At 33.0% G+C, this 19924-nt stretch overlaps 1 protein-coding gene across 1 annotated transcript in view; it reads left to right on the top strand.

Annotated features, from left to right (window-relative positions):
- Positions 1–19924, top strand: part of Rgk3 (Rad, Gem/Kir family member 3) — a 126405-nt gene that overhangs the window by 91912 nt on the left and 14569 nt on the right. Inside the window, exon 2 of the mRNA XM_089701961.1 lies at positions 11115–11324. Coding sequence (XP_089558087.1) covers positions 11115–11324 — 210 coding nt within the window. The remainder of the gene's footprint in view (positions 1–11114; positions 11325–19924) is intronic.

Here is a 19924-nt window from a genome sequence, read left to right as displayed (position 1 = left end):
CGTATATATTCGTTAACTCAAGTATCCATTGTTTACGATCTTGCAAATTGATCTTAATTAGATGTGTATAAGAGCTATTTTTCTTTAATTTAGTGAAAGGGGATTCTGTCGGTCAGCCTAATAAGTCACTTGACTAATAAGTACAACAAAATTATAAATGTATAAAGTATTTTATAATTAGACAATTTTCTTCGTGATATTTGTCTGTCAACTTTTTCCTATATTTCGTTTGAAATCCTTTTTTGTGATAACAAGAGACCACATATTTATGAACATTAGTAAACATGTCCATATAATTATGCTTTTGCGATAATAATCAAAGCAAATCAAAGGTAAAATATAATAGAATGGATATAATGTGTCAGTCATTTTAACTGAAATTGGCAGGCCATTACAACTAACTTCATAATTGTATTAATAGACTACAGGCCCGTGTTGAAAAAATTATGGGTCATTTGACCCACCACCTGACCTATCTAGAATGATATAAGAGCATAAAATAATAAGATTCAGCACTATGACGTCACTTGTAAGCTGTCCACCTGAGTGCAGATGAGAATTCGAAGGTTCAGGTAGAGATTTTCTCCCCTTGTCTCCATGATTTTTGTACGGCGTTGCGGAATAATTGATTAAAAGTAGTATAGAAGTAGTATGACACAGATGCCGTAAAAAACAAATGACCAAATTTACCCCGGCAACTGTCGAAAAATAAAAATAAATTCCGACTTTGTGGACCACCATTTTTGTACGGCATCTGTGTCATACTATTTATATACTGCTTTTAAGCCATTATTCCGCAACGCCGTACAAAAATCATGGAGACAAGGGGAGAAAATCTCTACCTGAACCTTCGAATTCTCATCTGCACTCAGGTGGACAGCTTACAAGTGACGTCATAGTGCTGAATCTTATTATTTTATGCTCTTATATCATTCTAGATAGGTCAGGTGGTGGGTCAAATGACCCATAATTTTTTCAACATGGGCCTGTAGTCTATAAGCGTTCCACTAATAAATGGGTCTAGAATCTACATAATTACTTTAGAGCTTCCAACAACATTTCAGATGACTAAAGGCCGATTTTATTATATACTGATAGTGTCTCTGATAGCCTATTTAACACTTTTTGACGTATTAGACTAGTTGGAACCCGCGGCGACACTCGCATGGTATCTAGCTAAGAACTAACATATTATAATTATGCTCAATGCTCATCCAAACTATATATACAAAACTTCATACAGATTCGATAAGCTTTTTGAGTGAAAGAGAAACAAACATACATTTTTTTTGGAGCAGACAACCACACATTAATTTATGTTTTTATTACACGCTTTATATTAGCTTCACCTGTATGTTTGTATGTTTGTAACCGACTTCTTTGGGCGCGATTTTGACCCACTTTAAACGGCCAGATTTCGTTCAAACTTTGTAGATTTATTGAGGACCGATGACAATACACTAATTTGATAAAATTTTCTATTTTTTAGTTCGGATTTCTATAAAAAGCGTGTTTTTTAGTTTTTTTTAAACTACCTATTATTCTTACTTTAAATAGTTTTTAATGTTACCAATGGTTGTGTGTCTTAAAATAAGAATAAGAATAATTTTATAAATGACTTCTCTGTTTCTTTCTTTCATCCATATATCCAAACTTTTGCGTATACAGCAGGAATTTAACTGACAACTTACTTGATATGATAAGTTACACTATGCTGACCACTTATGTTAAACTGAACATACACAGAAGCTGTGAAAACAGCCTTAATAATTTAAATTAATATGACATTTTATAGAAAGTCGATCAAGGTTGGTTGTCGTGCTCCAGATAAGGATCGAAGCCGGATGACACTGTCTGTTATGTTTCTAGCACATAATAGAAACAGAATGTCACTTTATAACAAGCTGAAACTAATATTTTCTATAAATAACTAACTATCCAGGGTAGACTTCTTTTTGTGTTTCCAGCTATAAGTTGTACGTTATTAACCTTATTTTTACACGCTTTATATTAGCTTCACCTGTATGTTTGTTTGTTTGTAACCGACTTCTTTGGGCGCGATTTTGACCCACTTTAAATGGCCAGATTTCGTTCAAACTTTGTAGATTTATTGAGGACCGATGACAATACACTAATTTGATAAAATTATTCCATTTTTTAGTTCGGTTTCTATAAAAAGCGTGTTTTTTAGTTTTTTTTAACTATTATTATTATTAGCGGAGATAACTCAAACAGACCAAAAATCATGTAAATCTGTTCAGTCAGTCGTTCCTGTGTTATATTAACAGTGTAACCAATACTTGTATATACATAAACATATATTATAGCGCTCTATATACATAAATCCTTATTTCCCTAAACTATCTTGAGCTTGCCCAATTCACCATCACTTGAATTTGCTGAATTCAGTAATTTTAATGTAGAGTTGTAGAAATTTTTAAGTAATGAAAATTTTATAAAATTATAATGGACATACTATGGAACTTGTGGGCTAAATTAAATAATTTGGAAAATCCAAAAGTGCACGCCTCATAATTTTTTTTAAATAAATATTTATTAATTATTATTTTTGTTTATTTAATAACAATTAAACCACATCGAATCAGACCCCGAAAAATGAAAGGGTTCTATTCCTGAGCATACTCAAGCGTAAGAGAAAAAAAAAGACTCGATTAGTAAAGTATTTCGGTCGCTATCGTGTTAACAAGAAAAAGGATCCGCACATACAGACACACGGACGTCCAAGACAGAACTTTTTTAAACTGTTTTTTAACTAGTTTAAATAACAAAAATGACATAAAAAATATCATGAACGTTAAAAATAGTGTTTTTTCTTAATATGTGTGTGTATGTATTATCTTACAAGTGCAATGTATGATACATAAAGACATTTTAAGTTTGAAAAATCAGATATTTTGCGCGAAGTGACAGTAGTACCCACCTCAACGCTTCGCTTATGAGGCGTGCAAAAATGATAATCATAATGGATGAAAAGCTTAAGCGTATTGTTTTCCTTTCCTATCACATTTTTGGCACTTTCTGTTTAAAACGTTGAAGCTAAAACGAAAGTTATGATGCCTATTATACCAGAATTTAAATACTAAATTTATCATAATTTAACAAATGGGGTATCGTTAGAACCGTCTAGAACGTCCACAGGCTTTGTGACGTCACATTAAATTAAATATGGCCGCCTTTTGAGAGCCTAAATTGATAATGTTTAAAGCTCGAATTTTTTCGCAGTCGATCTTCACTTTGTGAAAAAATAAACGTTTTTCATGAATAATTTATACACGATAAATTTTTCAGTAACAGTTATAAGCACGTGATTTATCTAAGAGTATCCATCTTAAAACGAAATTAATCAATATCTGTTTAGCGCTTTAGTAATAAAAAGTAAGCCGGAATCGGTAATTAAAATTTCTTTATAATATTTTTTATAGAAACCTACCTATTACTAATCTTATTTATCAACTAATAACACACATAAAGTTGAGAAAACGATAACAATATTATCACAACAATAATATAGCCCTAAATATAGCTTCAACCTCTTGAGAGTACCTTCAAATTTGGACAAGTCGTTCCCTCTTTATGGTAGGTATTATAAACATAAATATTATTCTATTCCACTAGTAAATAGAGCTTATTTGCATAAGTGTTGTTCCGCAGTAGAATAAGCCTAATTGTCACTTGGGATAGTCGCGCCTTAAAATCCGAACAGTGTTTTGTTTTTCTTATCTTATACAGAAGCCTCAAGGGAAACATCTGGTAAATGTTTGTTATATTACATTATCTATTTACTTAAATAAAGACAGATAGGCTTTATCTGGATCTGGACAATCTAATAGATAATTTATAATACATATAAAATAGTTCGGATCAAAATCAGGTTGTCTAAAAGTTAGAAGATATTGTCCACCGTACTTTAAATAAAATGTTATAAGTATTATAATGTACTTTCGTAAATTTCAACACTATTTTCCATCCCTATGACGGACCAAAAGATACTAAAATACAGTTACAGACATGAAAAAAGGCGAATTCACCGTAACGCAATAATTAATCTACGTCATAGCAACAGATATAACTTTGACAGGGTGAAATGATCCTTATATTCTGTCACGCACACACGACCTATATCAAAATTTATCCAAAACAACTCCAGTTTATTTCGTCTGAAAAGACAGAACTCAGAGGTGTCAGTGTATAACAGGGGATGAATTGAAATCAACCGTGACATTTGTATTTATTCTAACTACGTGGTTAAAAGAATTTCCATGGGAAATGATATCTTACACAAGCTTGTAGCTTTTAAGGGAAATTCCCGTGGGATTTGGGAATATGTATCACCGCGGTAAAAGTAACTTATGTCAGTATCTCTAGAGACTAAAATCATGACATAGAATCGCTCTATTACGACCTCAAAGAAGGACAAATGAACAAAAAAACACTTATCTTTGTTAATATTAGTAAGGATTTATAAGAACAAATTATTTTAATATATTTTTGATGAAAAATTGCTTGATATTGACAACAGAACGATTGCACTACGAGAGCAAAATAAAATAGAGTCTGGAATGGGTTATTTTTCACAAAAACAAAATTGATGGTAGCAAAAACTATTTATTATCTCGTTAGCGCAGCTTCTTTAGATAGAAAAATAGTTTAGGTAGGTTTATATATTTAAGAAAGAACTAACACTACCTAATTGCATTTTGGCAATAAAAATAAAACAACATGATGAAAAGTATAAAAAATATGTGATACATTGACAAATATATTGAGTATAACATATTAAACAAACAGCTTAAATAATAATTAATTAATTGCTCAAACCACAACCTATTAAATTTCAACCAAAAGCACTACAAAATTTTCCAAACCGCAGCATAGAATGAATCGATGCCATAAGCTATATATCTTGCACCCACGTCATGATGATAAAAATCTCTTTGAAGCTCACTAAATCTGACATAAACATATACGTAGAGAGCCGTGACGTCCGTATAATGGCATAATGATGGTACCAGACTGGGCCTTGCGTATAATTAGGAACGATTTTATCATTAACTAGCTTTCCGACCGCGGCTTCGCCCGCTTTGTCTAAAATCTTATAAATCTTAAAATATATAAATCTCGTGTCACAATGTTTGTCCTCAATGGACTCCTAAACCACTTAACCGATTATAATAAAATTCGCACAGCATGTGCAGTTCGATCCAACTTGAGAGATAGGATAGTTTAAACATGTAGGCACCACGGACGAAGCCGAGGCAGACCGCTAGTTATATACTAAAACCTACCCCTTGAATCACTGTATCTATTATAAAAAAACACAACAAAGTTTTAAAGATTTGAGCTTACATAGGGACATATAGCGACAGAGTAAGCGACTTTGTTTTATGCTATTATGCATTATGCTATGTAGTGAAAATTACTGTCCAAGGGAGATTGTTTGAAGATGTGGTATGGACGAAAATGTTGATTGTCTTTATGAAAGATTATTATTACGATAGAATTCAACTAGCTTGCATAATTTGGTCGCATGTATATCTTTTAGTAAGATAGAGCTTTCTTAGTTTGGTAATACGTATGGGTTTCCCTATATCATCTCCTATTAAAAAAACTTCTATGAATGTTATTATTGCAAAACCTGTATCAAATAATTTCCTATTTTGGCTTTAACTTTTCTTGTTTCAGAATCGAAGTACAATGAGATAACTCTCCGTCTAAATGTATAAATCATACTCACAATATTGTAATACAAATTACACATAAAATTGTAGAGCCAGATTCATTATTTCAATATGAAATTACTATTATTATAGGTACATAACCATTTTAATAATAGCGTGACGATTAGGAATATCATCTCATCGGCTTCATTAGCTTCGTGTGGACGGTACATCACTGAACTTTATCTGACCTCGTTAAATGGCATTTAATATTGTAATCTAGCTCTTATTCCCTACAAGAGAGAAGCTATTTCAGCATAATACCATTTCCCGAATGCTACTGTGACCTGAGTCCTTTTAGCGTCTTCATGCATGTGCCATTTCATATTTTTATATCCTGATACTAACTGCTCTCTTCAACATCCCTCGGGGTAAATAATGAAGTAAATAAAAGGAAATATGGAGATAATTTAACCCAAATGTTCCTGTTATTCAAACATAATTTTTTACCAACCTTTTTGTTATAATGTTTACAAACAAAATGAAAAGAGATATTATCATCAACTCATATTTTCCCAATTGTAACATCTCTTATAACAATGATTTGTAATATAAACACTAGCTTTCTGCCCGCGGCTTCACCCGCGTAGATTTCCAGGATAAAAATTGTCCTATATCCGTTATTAGGTCTCAAACTATCCTTATACCAAATTGCATCCAAACTATTTAAGTGGTTAAGGTGTTAAGAATAGACAGAGCGACAGACGGACAGATAGAGTTACTTTCGCGTTTACAATATTCTAGTTAAGTTTTTTTTTAATAGCTTTGCATAGCTTCTATCGCGGGCCTTGAGCGCGGGGACCGAATCCAGAAATTCCGTAACGAAAAAACCTCACGCTCCCCACTCCGACGGGCGCGGAGGTGTGGCTTGAAGGCATAGCATGCAATAGCTTTACCGCGGCAGTCCCCAAGTGCCACATGTCTTTTTTTTATATTTTATAGTAGGTACGGATGTTTAATTGCATAGCAGCAGACCGCTGCAAATAGATAGCGCTGTAGCAAACAAAACCACCGTTAAAAGGTGCTTGATGCTTCCCACATGCTTTGTTGATCGATTTTCTTACTATACCGACACGCAAGTTGGTAATTATTATAATCACTGAGCCTTCAGAAGGAAATATACTTTTTCTCGTCATAGGGTACTAAAAGTTACATGGGTAGTCATCTGGATAACTTTATTTAAATAAGTACTGCGATTAGGAGAACTACAAAATTGGTACCTTTTCTATTTATAGTGTACGATGCTATAAAGATAAATATGTATACATTTCATATGTATTGAAAAGTATAAGTAGTCTTGACAGTTTCCTAGTTACGCTAATACAGAAAACAACGCACAAAACAAATTATTAGCAAGCAAAAAAAAAACAAAATAATTGCGGGGCTACAAATGTAATTGCAGTAATATTTAAACAAGGTTTTTAATAACTGTATTAAGCTGAAAATAATTAACGTCATCATGCACTGTTAAACATAGTTCCCTGGATGCAAGTATATCCTTTATATACTTGCATCCAGGGAAATATATCCTTTAAAGTTAAGATATTTTGCATACTAACTATCAGACATTCTATGAATTTCACGTGCCTTAGCAAACCGCTCACAGGGATCAAGTGGCTAACTGCAAGCTTCCTAGCGTTAATAAACCTACGGCGCAAACGGGCCACCAACCACAGCCACTGGTGGCCAGCGACAGCCACTTGACACATTTTTTCATATATTGTGACGTGAACACTGTTGTAGCTAGTGGTCGCCGACGGCTACACGTGTGCGCTACGTCTTTACAAAATATATGAAAAGAAAGTGTCACGTGGCTGTCGCTGGCCACCAGTGGCTGTGGTTTGTGGCCCGTTTGCTCCGACCCTTATTGTATGATATAAAAGCGGTATTATAATGCAATATCAGCAAAATCGTGTCAATGGACTATTGTAAAGGATTGCTATCGAGTTATTCAGTTCATTGGATTTTAAAAGCGCGGAAATTCCGATCCACTGCGTGTCATAGACACATTAATGTATTCATTAGGTAGTGTTTGTTGTGATATATTACTTAATTTCGTGTAAACGTAATGAAAAAAAAATAATGGCTTTTTTGTATGCTTTCCGTCAAAGTATATTTGCCAAAATTACCCATATGTGTATACCTGTGGTGTATACCAAGTGTGTTTTCACGATTCAATGAACAAGATAATTATTTTATAATTCTTTCGGTAATATTTATACACCCGCAAATTATTTCTGTAGATAATCAAGATAATCAAATAAGAAAATAAGATAGGTATGTCCCGTGCCCATTCTCGAGTAGGTAGCATAACTTTGATCTCCAAATTCATCTCAATTTTTAATCAAAGATTATGTTTGTGTTCGAACTTCAATAATCGCCTCGATAGTTTTGATAATATGACTCGTAAGTTCAGTCATAAAAAAGCAGAAGTAGAGACATGAAAATTTATTCAATTATAGATTTAATAATATATTTCTTAGTGCTCTATCACAATCAATTTATCTAAGTAAACTATACATACCATATCAAACGAATGAAAGGGAACTGAACAGCTTTCAGACTAGTATTTGAGCACAAACAAACAGAGATGTTACAGCATTAGTGAAATTAAAGGGGTTTTCTTGTCTATTAAGATTCTGTTTGTAAAAAAAATAGTACAAATCCATACTCCATGCTCCTAATATTATGAATGTGATTGTTTCTGTCTGTCTTTTCTTCACACCTCAAACACTGAACTGATTTGGTTAAAATGTGGTACAAATACAGTTTATAACCGGAGAAAGTACACAGGACGTACATCCTACGGAACGGGAACTATGCAAATTTTTCTTCAAATACGCGGGTGAAGCTGCGGGGAAAAAGCTACTATTCTATTACAATTTGAACATCAGATCAAATTTGGTATAAATATGGTACTTGTTCCGCAAACCACGGGAACGAGAACCATATTAGTTTTCTTAAAAATATGCCGGCGAAGCAGCAAAGATACTATTTGAATGTCTGATATATGACAATTTGAACGTAGGTATAGGGTGACAATTAAATGTGGTGTGGAAATAATTGTTCTTTGTTTTGGGTTCTTCCTTCTCACTTTCTGAAGGGAATCTAACAAAGAATGTTTATACGAAATGGGTCGTGTGTATTGTAATGTTCCCCACATGTATCGTGATAATACGTATATTATTGTTTTCGAATTACAAAGCAGATATGACAATAAGAAGATGTTTCATCGTCACGAAATATGTGAAACGTCGTTGGCAGTTATTGTAACAACGATGAATTTGAACTAATCAGTGATTGTACTTCCAAAACACGATAAATATCAAAATAATTAAACAAATTTTGGGCGATGAATGCACTGTACTTTTTCCTCTATAGATATGTTAAACCAAAGCAATTTAAGTCATTGTAATCGTAGTTTACTTTTTGTACGCATGCATTACCTAACTCATACCTAAAAACCAATAAATCTAATAGAATTACAAAATATGTACCAACAACGTTCAAAATCAAATCTGCATCGACATCATAGGAACACTAAACGTCGCCCGAGGCAACACGTTCTGGCACATGACGTCAATTGCTCGTAAAACCTGGCTCCCGACAGATTGAACACGCAAACTTTATTATTTTTCCATTCACCTTACATCGAATAACTGGCTGGAAAATTGGTGCGGAATTTTTAAGTTACCAAACGTGGTATAAATTCTCTATTCAATACGGGTGTGCTGTCGTCTCGTGTATCTGTGTGTGTAAATATCAAATATATCTTTTACGTTTTTGATAATTTCCACAGTATCTACAAGATAGCTTTTATTTGCACTTCTGCTTCTTAATTTGCTAGTTTTGTACATCTCTATCTTTGAATTACTGATGTCTCGTTCTTTCTAAAGGATCGAGTTCAAATTAAAATTGTTGAAATAGTATAACATGTACTAGTAAACAAAGATTAATATAAACGATAGGAGAAGAATATATCGTCTAATGTACTATTATATTATGTATAGACACATATTAGGCCGGGAGATACTGACATAAAATTTCGGGTCATTTGTAACAGGATGGTGTTGGTCATTGCATAGGTACCCCTGTAGAACCGCCATCCTGTTACAAATGACCCGAAATTTTGTGTCAGTATCTTCCGGCCTATATATCGTACATATTGACATAAAACCTAGTATGTCTGAAATTAAAGACGTGATCATCTAACAGGATGTTTCAAATACTACTCGGGGTCACGCAATCTTGAAAGTCTTCAGCCACATATCTTATACTAGCTGTGCCCCGCGGTTTTACCTGCAGTGCTCCGCTCCTGTTAGTCTTAGCGTGATGATATATTTATAGCCTATAGCCTTCCTCGATAAATTGGCTATCTAACACCGAAAGAATTTTTCAAATCGGATCAGTAGTTCTTGAGATTAGCGCGTTCAAACAAACAAACAAACTCTTCAGCTTTATAATATTAAGTATAGATAAGAGATCTCACAGCATTGTTCAAAGAACTTTTAGCTACTATGAATATTTCTCTCAATTCATCACAAGATCTACTATTAAAGATTCACAGAAACATAAAGCAGGTGAATTCCCGTACAAGTTTACAGTTTAAGTGCAACAGTTAACAAAGTCTGCTCCGGATTTAGCTTTCATAACCGAAATTGTGAGTAAACACAGATTGACGTCAGCCCACTGCAGCTGCATTACACGACTCATAAGTTCGCTAATTATTTTGTATTGTTCTGAACATTGGAGTTATTATTATTAGTTATTATCCGCTATTGGGCTATTGTGAGAAGTTTGGGATTGATTTATATTTCTTTGATATTAAGATCTGTTATATCGAACTATTAGAGCTTGCCGTCAGAACGATTTTTGAGAACAATTTATTGGTGAAGGGTGAATTATGTTCATTTTCAGATAATTAGGTTTAAATTATCACGTCGTAATGTAGGTATGTTAATGAAACTAAAATAACACCGTTTTCATATCTTTTTTAATATCTTATGAAGATTGTATTTAATTACATCAAAATGGAATGGCAATGTAAGATTATACACATTAATAAATCAAATTAATTAAAGTATAGCTAATATCCTCACTTATAACTTAAAACCATATTTACAATAACCACTAGTTGTTTGATATGTTTCGTAGTCAACATATTATTATAAACAAGCTATACATGAAATATCACATATGACTATACAACTCACAATCAATTTTGAACTATTTTTACTAAAACACCAATAAAACCAAATACATTTCACAGACAACAATAAAACTATATACATTTCACTTAGTTTGGGGCCCACTGTCGTAAATTAATTGTAAAACATAAATGGACAAATAAATTTATTTCATTTCATTTGTTTTCAGGCATAGTAAACCGCGGTGACTCGTTCCGCCGCCGCCGCTCCCGGTCCGGCAGCTTAGCACCGGCATCACCCGCAGCACCGGAGACGCATGAGCGGCGCCCGGTCGCCTGCCATCGGGTGGCCATGGTGGGGGCCCCTGGAGTGGGAAAAACAGCCTTGATCAGTCAGTTTCAGACCAGTGAATGTATTAACGCATATGATAGACAGAGAGGTTAGTAATTTTTCTACATTAGTACCGTACTTTTATTTTTTCATAAATATAATATGTTCTTTAACAATAAGACCTCATTCACACGAGAGCTTTTTTAACGTCCGTTAAAAAAGCGTCCAAATAGAACAAATGCATTCCCAAGTATATGTTCACACGTCAGCGCTTTTAAAGCGCGACGCTTTTTTATCGCGCAGTGTTCTATTTTCAACGCTCGGCGTTGGGCGTTAAATAAAATAGACCATAGGAAACTTCTTACTATTATTCAGACGAGCGCTAAAAAAGCGCCGGCGCTGCGTTCAGTATGCCGCACGCTCGCTCAGCGGTAGCACGTGTTTGTTGTGCTTATAATCATCAGAAAATCAATACGATGTCGTGGATTGTTGATCCCGAACTATTAATTATAAATGTGGAGTCTCGTCCGTTCCTGTATTCAAAATCGTTATAGACATTTGAAAATAATTAAAAAAATTCCGGGGTATTGCCTTAACTCTTCGTACAGTGTCACAAACTGCCCTTTTAAGTATCTCTGTTCATTCAGAGGATGTACCCAGAATGCCTTTTGTTTTCTTTTTCGTCTTTTAATAACACAAATCGCTAGTGCCATTAATTTAGCAGAAACCATTTCCACGTCTTACTGAAGCCAGAGACGAGACATGAGTGATTTTAAAGCGTTAGTATGAACAACCACAGAGAGAACGTTTAAAAAGCGCCAACGCCGGGTTTTAACGCAACGCTTTTTTAACTCTCGTGTGAATGAGGTCTTAGTTTGAAGTTTGAAGCGTTTAGCGTTCGAAGCGATACTAGCTAGCAGCTAGCTACTAGTTATTATTCTGTGGCGATACTATTGGTTATTTACAAACACATTCCTCGCTACACATCCCCGCACACTATTGGCGGAAAAGCACCCTTATTGTTAAGGAAAAAACATTTATTAATAACAAAAAGTACCACATATAACTGTATATTTATTCACGCAATTAAAGTACCTAAGTAAAAGCATATAGAAGTTTAACTTCTGTAAAGAAATAAAAACGTAATGGATATCTGTTATGTTTCAAAACTTGCTGATAATATCTCTGATAGTCATGTACAATTTTGACTTTCATGTATTATTTATTATTATTTAAAACGAAACGTATTTGTGAAATATAAATACTTACGTTTCGTGCAAAATTTGTGCAAAACAATAGTCTCCAGACTCCAACTAACTACTATTTGGCACAAAAATCCGCATAAATATTTATAAAATACAGATAGATACATCTCAATAGTTGTTAAATTTTTTTTTTTTCGTTTTTGCCAAGAACAGTCCGCGTTTCGGTTTAAAACGGTCATGTTTCAGTAATATTTTCGACTTTAAACATTGTTATAGCAACTTTTATACAAATAATACTAAGATGAACTCATACGTAGTACAATCAAAAAGCATTATTACTTACAGTATCAAACTTCGTAAAATAACCTTGCCAGTAAAATAACATTTTAAGTGCAAGCTACTTGAGATAGTTTCAGTCAGTTTTCAAACTCAAACAATACCATTTTATACACCAGTTACTCATTACCTTAACTCCAAAGTAAAACAAAACTAGGATTTAGTTAATGCCTCAAGAAATTGCTACAAATTAGCTTAACGAAGAGAGCTAATGTATATCTGGAAACCTTTTAAAATCCCACTAATTATGCAGTGAAAGCGTGAATATAAAGCTAGCAATTTCCCTCCATTTTCTCAAAAGGCAAACGTCTATGATCATTTTAATTTTTAAACAAAAAATCGCATTTGCGTTCTTTTGTATAGTTTAAAAGTGCCGTTAATGACTCAATTAAAAATAATGGCGTTAATTTAGAGACCATTATTATATAATCAATATTCTAGAGATAGATCGTTCTTTTATAGGAAGGTAAACGAGAAAACGCAACTCCACGTCACATAAGTAGGTACATTCCACAAGGCAGCATTGTAATCTGAAACCAAAAATATAATAATTAGTAAATTCGAAGTAATAAACTCGCGCACGACTGGCAAAACGTGACTATAACATTCTGACATACGCACAAGATGTGTGTATGACCATATTATAGATTTGTAAATATTGTTTTTATATAATACGTATGTATGTAATACATGACTTAAAAGTTGTGTTTCAGTATCTAGAGAAGACATCTTACTAATCCTACTATATTATAAATGCAAAAGTTTGTAAGGATGGATGTATGTGTATGTATGTTTGTTACGCAAACTATTGAACCGATTACAATAAAATTTAGCATTGATATAGAGGGTAACTTAGAATAACACATAGGATAGGTTTTATCCCGGAAATCTCGCGGGAACGGGAACAGCTATGCGGGTTTTTTGAAAACGCGGGCGTAGTCGCGGGCGGAAAGCTAGTATAGTATAAAACGCAATAGATTAACATCTTAATAAATCTTGATTGAAACGTAAAGTTCTTGGAAGCGTTATTTTTGTTTAGTCTGTACCGTGACAACGTAAACATTGTTTTATTAGCGTTTAATTATGTATTTGTGGCTTGAAATAAACCAGTTTGTTCTATTCTATGAATAATCTTGAATCTGTTTGTTTTATTGCGTGTTTGTTACTCGATTTCGGAAAAACAAGTGTAATAATTGTTTACACGTATTTTGAGGTACGGTACAATCTCTTGACAAAAATATAACACATGTAGGTAACTAACTAATAATTAGTGCTTTTATCTTCGACCAAAGTGGGGCTATTATTTCGGGTGTTTGTATCGAAAAGATAAATGTATGTTTGTTTGTATGTGTATGTATGTTTTATTTCTCTCGCGCGCTCTATTGTCTTGTATGTTGTCATTCGTTGCCATTTGCAAAAAAAGGCCGAATTATTACATACTGATTTTCCTTTATGTAACGTTGTAATAAAGAGTTATAAATAAATTGGCAGTTATAGAAGTGCATTAACCACATAGAGAGCCGACAAGAGACTGCTTTGTTACTTGTAAGTGATTGATTACACGTTCGAACGGATGCTGTATATGCAGTGGATTACGCTTTGGAAAAGGGAAGAGCGATCACGGGATAAAAAATTCTTATTTAATAATATATTATGTTATTTGCGTTATATTTATTTTATTTATTTATCGATTGGTCCATAACCAGTGGCCTTCACTAACATTATAAGTACATATAGAAGAAAGATTTTGCTTGTTTGAAATCAACAAGGTCCGAAACTACTTTACTGACTTATTTACGAGCTTATAACTACGTTATTCCTGAGTGATATATAGGCTACACTTAATTTCGTTTCTATCTTAGTTTAGAACACGGTAGTTGTAGAATCTTATGAAGTAGAGTTCTAGGGATTTTAACTCTTAAAAAAGGTTTAAAAATTCCCCGAATAAAACTGAAATTAGATACGATTACATTTGAAAATTGTATCATGCGATAACGTGTTTATCAAACTGCACTACCTGTGATCACATAAACAACACAATAACACACAAAACATACAAGGTTTTATCTTCAGATTCCCTACATTTCTAAGGTTGAACATCAAAAGAAAAAGCGGAGGATTTCTTTCACAAAGCCACATTGCGTCTCGTTAAAAACGGATTTGAAATACCCACTTAAAGCTGTACATTTTGAGTGTTTCACGTATTTTGGATGAAAAATTATTACGTTTAGATGTAATCATATTTAATGTAACAGGTTTTAATGTGTGGTGAATACATCGGGCAATGTTATAATATGTAAATTTGTTTTTTTTTTATTTAACTGTACGAAATTCAGTGCTACAACAATATTTTCAATTTAAAAACTAGCGATGGCTTTATCTTTGTATATTTTTATTGTAATAAAGCCAATAATAGTCCTTTCGAAGGATAATAAATTTACGTGAATTTTGAAGTTAACCGTTATAGAAAATCTTACAACCAATCAAATATTTCCTTTTAATAAAATAATTGTAGATCATATAGAAAACTAGCGGTCCGCCCCGGCTTCGCCCGTGGTACAGATTTCGCAATAAAAGGTAGCCTATGTTCTTCCTCAGGGTCTAAAGATTATCTGTGCCAAATTTCATCAAAGTCGGTCCAGTAGTTTATGCGTGAAAACCATATATACATACATACATACAAACCTTTCCTCTTTATAATATTATTAGTATAGACTAATATAAAAAGCATTGAATCCATAATCCAATCCAAATGTCATACAAATTTTGAAAAGCCGTTTCATAGTTTACACTACAACCATTAAAATGTACGTTTAAAGGCATATTTTCAACGTATGTTAATTAAGCCTATTCAAACATTACATGTACAAATACTCTGTGCGAACTCGGCTTTACAAGTTGACGTTACGCTTGGCTAAGCGTTAATACGAAGCTCATATTTTGTATAAATTGTATAATATCTAGCAATGTGGTTAAATACCTCAGAACGCCTCGTTTTAATTGGAAAATTCCGTCCTAGATATGTATAATGTATATAATTAAAGTGTTTGTTTTCACTGATTAGCTTGTTTCGTAGATTGTGAAATTATTCTTAGAACAAGGATAAATAAATGCTTTTAGGGCCGATTTTTCAATGCTTGGATAAAACTTATCCATCCAATAAAGTATTACACGATAGTATTAAATTGTCACGTAAACTGTCAAATACGGGCAATTAGAATACGTTTTTAAAATTGTAGTTTTATACATTATTCGACGAATAAGTTTTAACCAAGGATTGAAAAATCAGCCCTTAAATGAAAACTTTGGTTTGTTTATTAACTTATATGTATTTTATCATTTAGAATGTACTTTTAGGTTTTTAAGATTAGTTCCAACACAATGATCGTTCGTAATTGCATCAGGGCTTTACGATTTACAGATGTAATTCTTAGTTTGTACTGGAAAGGCGTAAGATTTATTTCAAGAAAGCCTATAGTTATAATTATTAATATCGGTATCTTAGACTTTATCAAGAATTTCTTAGAATAAAGTTTTTTGCGATGTACAGAATCATTCTATCGGAACAAATACTCCTTTATTTTTGTGTCATATATGAACCTAGGTTAAGCTATACCTTTTATTTAAATCATGTTCAAAGAGATAGTTGCTCTATATCGTTTCACGTGTAGGCAGGAAATATTTTTATCACTCTATGGTGAAGAATATAAAAGAACCTTTCATGTGAGTGGACATAATTGATTGAAAGTTAAATGAAAAGAAAAAGGCACCATATCTGTATTGAAAACTGTTAGAATTTGAGGACAATATTTCATAATTTTTTAAGAATATATATATCTAGTTCATAACATCCTCGTGATAAAATCTCCAGAAGATTCTAGAAAATCTTAATTAAACAGGAGATTATCCAATATGTAACTACGAAAAAGTAACTGAAACAAGTTTATAAGAATAATAATTAAGAAAAGCTCTCAACTTGGTACTAAATTTTCTTATCCCTTAAGTACATTTCGTAAAAAAGTGAATATAATTTTAATTCATAGTTTTATAAATATTTCATTGAACAAAATGATCTCTTTATATTCCATTTGTAAGCAACATCTCAAGCCTTAAATACAAGTATAAGGGTGCACTCACACACATCAGTCACCGTCACGGCACGTCACCGGACAGGATTAAAAAAAAATATGTATCAATAGTTCTAGTATGACTCTGTTCCCACACGACAGTCGCCGGCACGAAATCTATCAGTGACGTCCCCGGTCAGGCACGTCAAATAATCTTTCCATACATGTACCATACTTTTATCCCCACTCACCCGGTGCCGTCACGTCTCAGTTCAGTCAGCGTCGTGCTACCGTCAATTGCTACATGTTCTCTAGCGTGACACACGTCTAATCACTGACTAACCTGATGACTACAATGATTCAGTCAAACCGGCGACGTGACTGACGGACAACATGACGGTGACTGGTGTTTGTGGATACGTACACAAACCGTCACCGATCAGTCATCGGTGACTTGACGGTGACTGATGTGTGTGAGTGCACCTTAATGGATATTTCCGTCCCCCTCACACGTATGGCGTTAAAACGGGACGGCATTATTTAACTTTTCAAAGTCGCTTTCATGAATAAAGTGTTTTTTTACGTTACGTTATAATGTGGTCTTTTTTGTTCGTATAAAAGATGAAAATGACATAATAAGATTGGCATTTAAATTTCTTATTTACATAAAATGATTGAAGTGTTCTTTGATTTAAGTATTTATTTTATACAATAGAATGGTGCGGTTTATTTGTATCATTTTTAGTATAAACTATAAAGGGTGTTTATAGAAGCCAACCAATTATCTTCAGGCTGCATTTCATATTATCGTGCGACAGCTGCTATTCCCCAAACCAATATACAGCCTATTTCACTTATTAATATCCTCCATGTTCAGCTTATATATATGCACAAAAACAAAATTATCTGTTTGGCTATTAACATTACCAATTCACACACAGTACATTACTCAAATAATTAATATCGATCTAATTTATTGCCTATTCTGTTAAACATTAAAAGTTACCGATAAATATTTGTGCACGCGTGAAACAGAGCTATACATTTTCAGACATGCTGAAAAGAAACAGATATATATCCGCAGTGAAAATTGCTCTTATTGAAGGCATTACATAAAAACAAACATAGTAAATATCAATTAATTGTTTTTATTTGAAACCAAGGCAACACGATGATAAAATTAAATTAATTTTTAACTAATTACAAAACTTTATTTCAATTAAATAGATAGATTTATATGTTACAGTTTAATTCGCAACGCCTTCCATCCCAATTTTCGAGCTTTTTTGAGTTTTTTTTTTCGAAACAAGAAGTATGTATTATTTCCTAATAAATGGAAAAATTTTATATTCTTAATTTTTAGCCCATGAGTTTAAGGTGTCATTTATGGCACTCTCGGGTCGGGGGATCAGCTGTAACTTAAACAAGACAAATGACGTCATTAGAGAAGGGTTCTCAAGCACATACAACTGTTTGTCAATCTATACCCAATATAATTAACTTGCTCTCTATGGGCGAGATTATAAAAATTATTTCTCAGTGCTACCTACATTATTAAATTATAGGTAATATTTTCCCGGCAAAAATTGTCTTGCCTTACTCTTATCACTTAGAGGTATGAAAAACAGATGTTGGCCGATTCTCAGATCTACCCAATATCTGAGAATCAGCCAACATCTATTTTTATAGGCACACAAAATTTCATAAGAATCAGTCCAGCCGTTTCGGACGAGTATGGTAACTAACATTGTTACACGAGAACTTAGTACATATTGAAATATTTTCTCAATCTAAATAAAAGGGCGCATGGTTAACTCTAGTTAGGTTACTAGTTATTATTCTTTGGCATAGTGCAGTAGGATCAAAGCCACTGTTAGATCTAGTTCAAACTAATATTTCTTATAAATCTGGTTACCTTTTTATACAGTTTATTGCGTTTTTAAGAAAATTTGCATTATTAGCTGTTATGATATTGTGTGAGATACGAAATAAGATCTTATTGAAGTCTTGAGTTGATACATTACTTCTTTGAAATGCTAATCAGAAACTTTGATAACTATTTTGCTTAATAGAAAAACAAAGTAGTTTTTTTTTTATTTTTTGTTCGTTTTCAAGGTACGATTTATCTCAAAATCTAGTTCACTGCTTTTAAATATTATTTTACTATTAAAACTACATCTTTTCAGTGTAATATACGCTATTTTTTATTAAGCCTTTTACTAGTGTAATTACTTCTAAATCTTCAATATGAAATTATTTTACGTTAATCGAATGTTAAACTACATTTCAAACTCACGCACGTCCAATTTCTTTCTAGATGGATTTTCAAATCAATTTACCGCACAAAGCTATGATATTTGAACTTAACAAGTTCTACGCTTTAATTTCTCTAACATTATATACAATATTGGACTTCCTTTTAATATAATAGTTCGTAACTGACTCAAGGAGTGAGTTTCCTTGGGTGTTGTGGCTTATCTGACGAATTTATTTCATTTCTCTCCTAAATTTATTGCTACCGACATGTTATAAGGAAAGCACCAAATTACGTGTTCCGTGTTCGCTGATTGCTATGTTTCTTTTATTTATATTATGTTTTCTTAGACGTAATAATGCAGGTTATTTTTGGTGGTTACTACTTCCTAATTCTTTGTTAGGCCTTCAACTGTTCATGTTGCTCGATGATGAAAAATTTATGCGAAAATTGTGTTATATGTACCTTTTTGTCATCAAGACCAATTGCATATATTCTATTGCGAACAAAACCGTGTTCTAATGCAAGTTAAAAAAGTGCTATAGAAACATATTATGTGAAACAAAACCGCTTTTGTCTCCTTAAAAAGACGTATCTTTATTCAATACAACTCAGAACAAGTTGATAGAACAAGCAACTTAATTACCAGCTAATACCAAGTTACGAACAGGCCCCTCTAGAGACATGTGACATGTGAATTGATTCAATTTATCTTCATAAAAAGGATCCCACGGGTGAAGAGTTTCTTATCGAAATGCCAAGACCACGCAGGCAATGTTATGTTATATAAAATATGATTTGGTCGTTTCGAAATATATGTTAATTTGGGAAAAGTATTGTGGAAGGT

The sequence above is a fragment of the Colias philodice genome, chromosome 12 (genome assembly GCF_061535455.1).
Source record: "Colias philodice isolate Cphi_HAF_F1 chromosome 12, ilColPhil1 Martin Lab GWU primary, whole genome shotgun sequence".
Taxonomy (NCBI): Eukaryota; Metazoa; Arthropoda; class Insecta; order Lepidoptera; family Pieridae; genus Colias; species Colias philodice.
The sequence above is the reverse complement of the archived record's forward strand: the minus strand, read 5'-3'. Positions and strand labels throughout refer to the sequence as shown.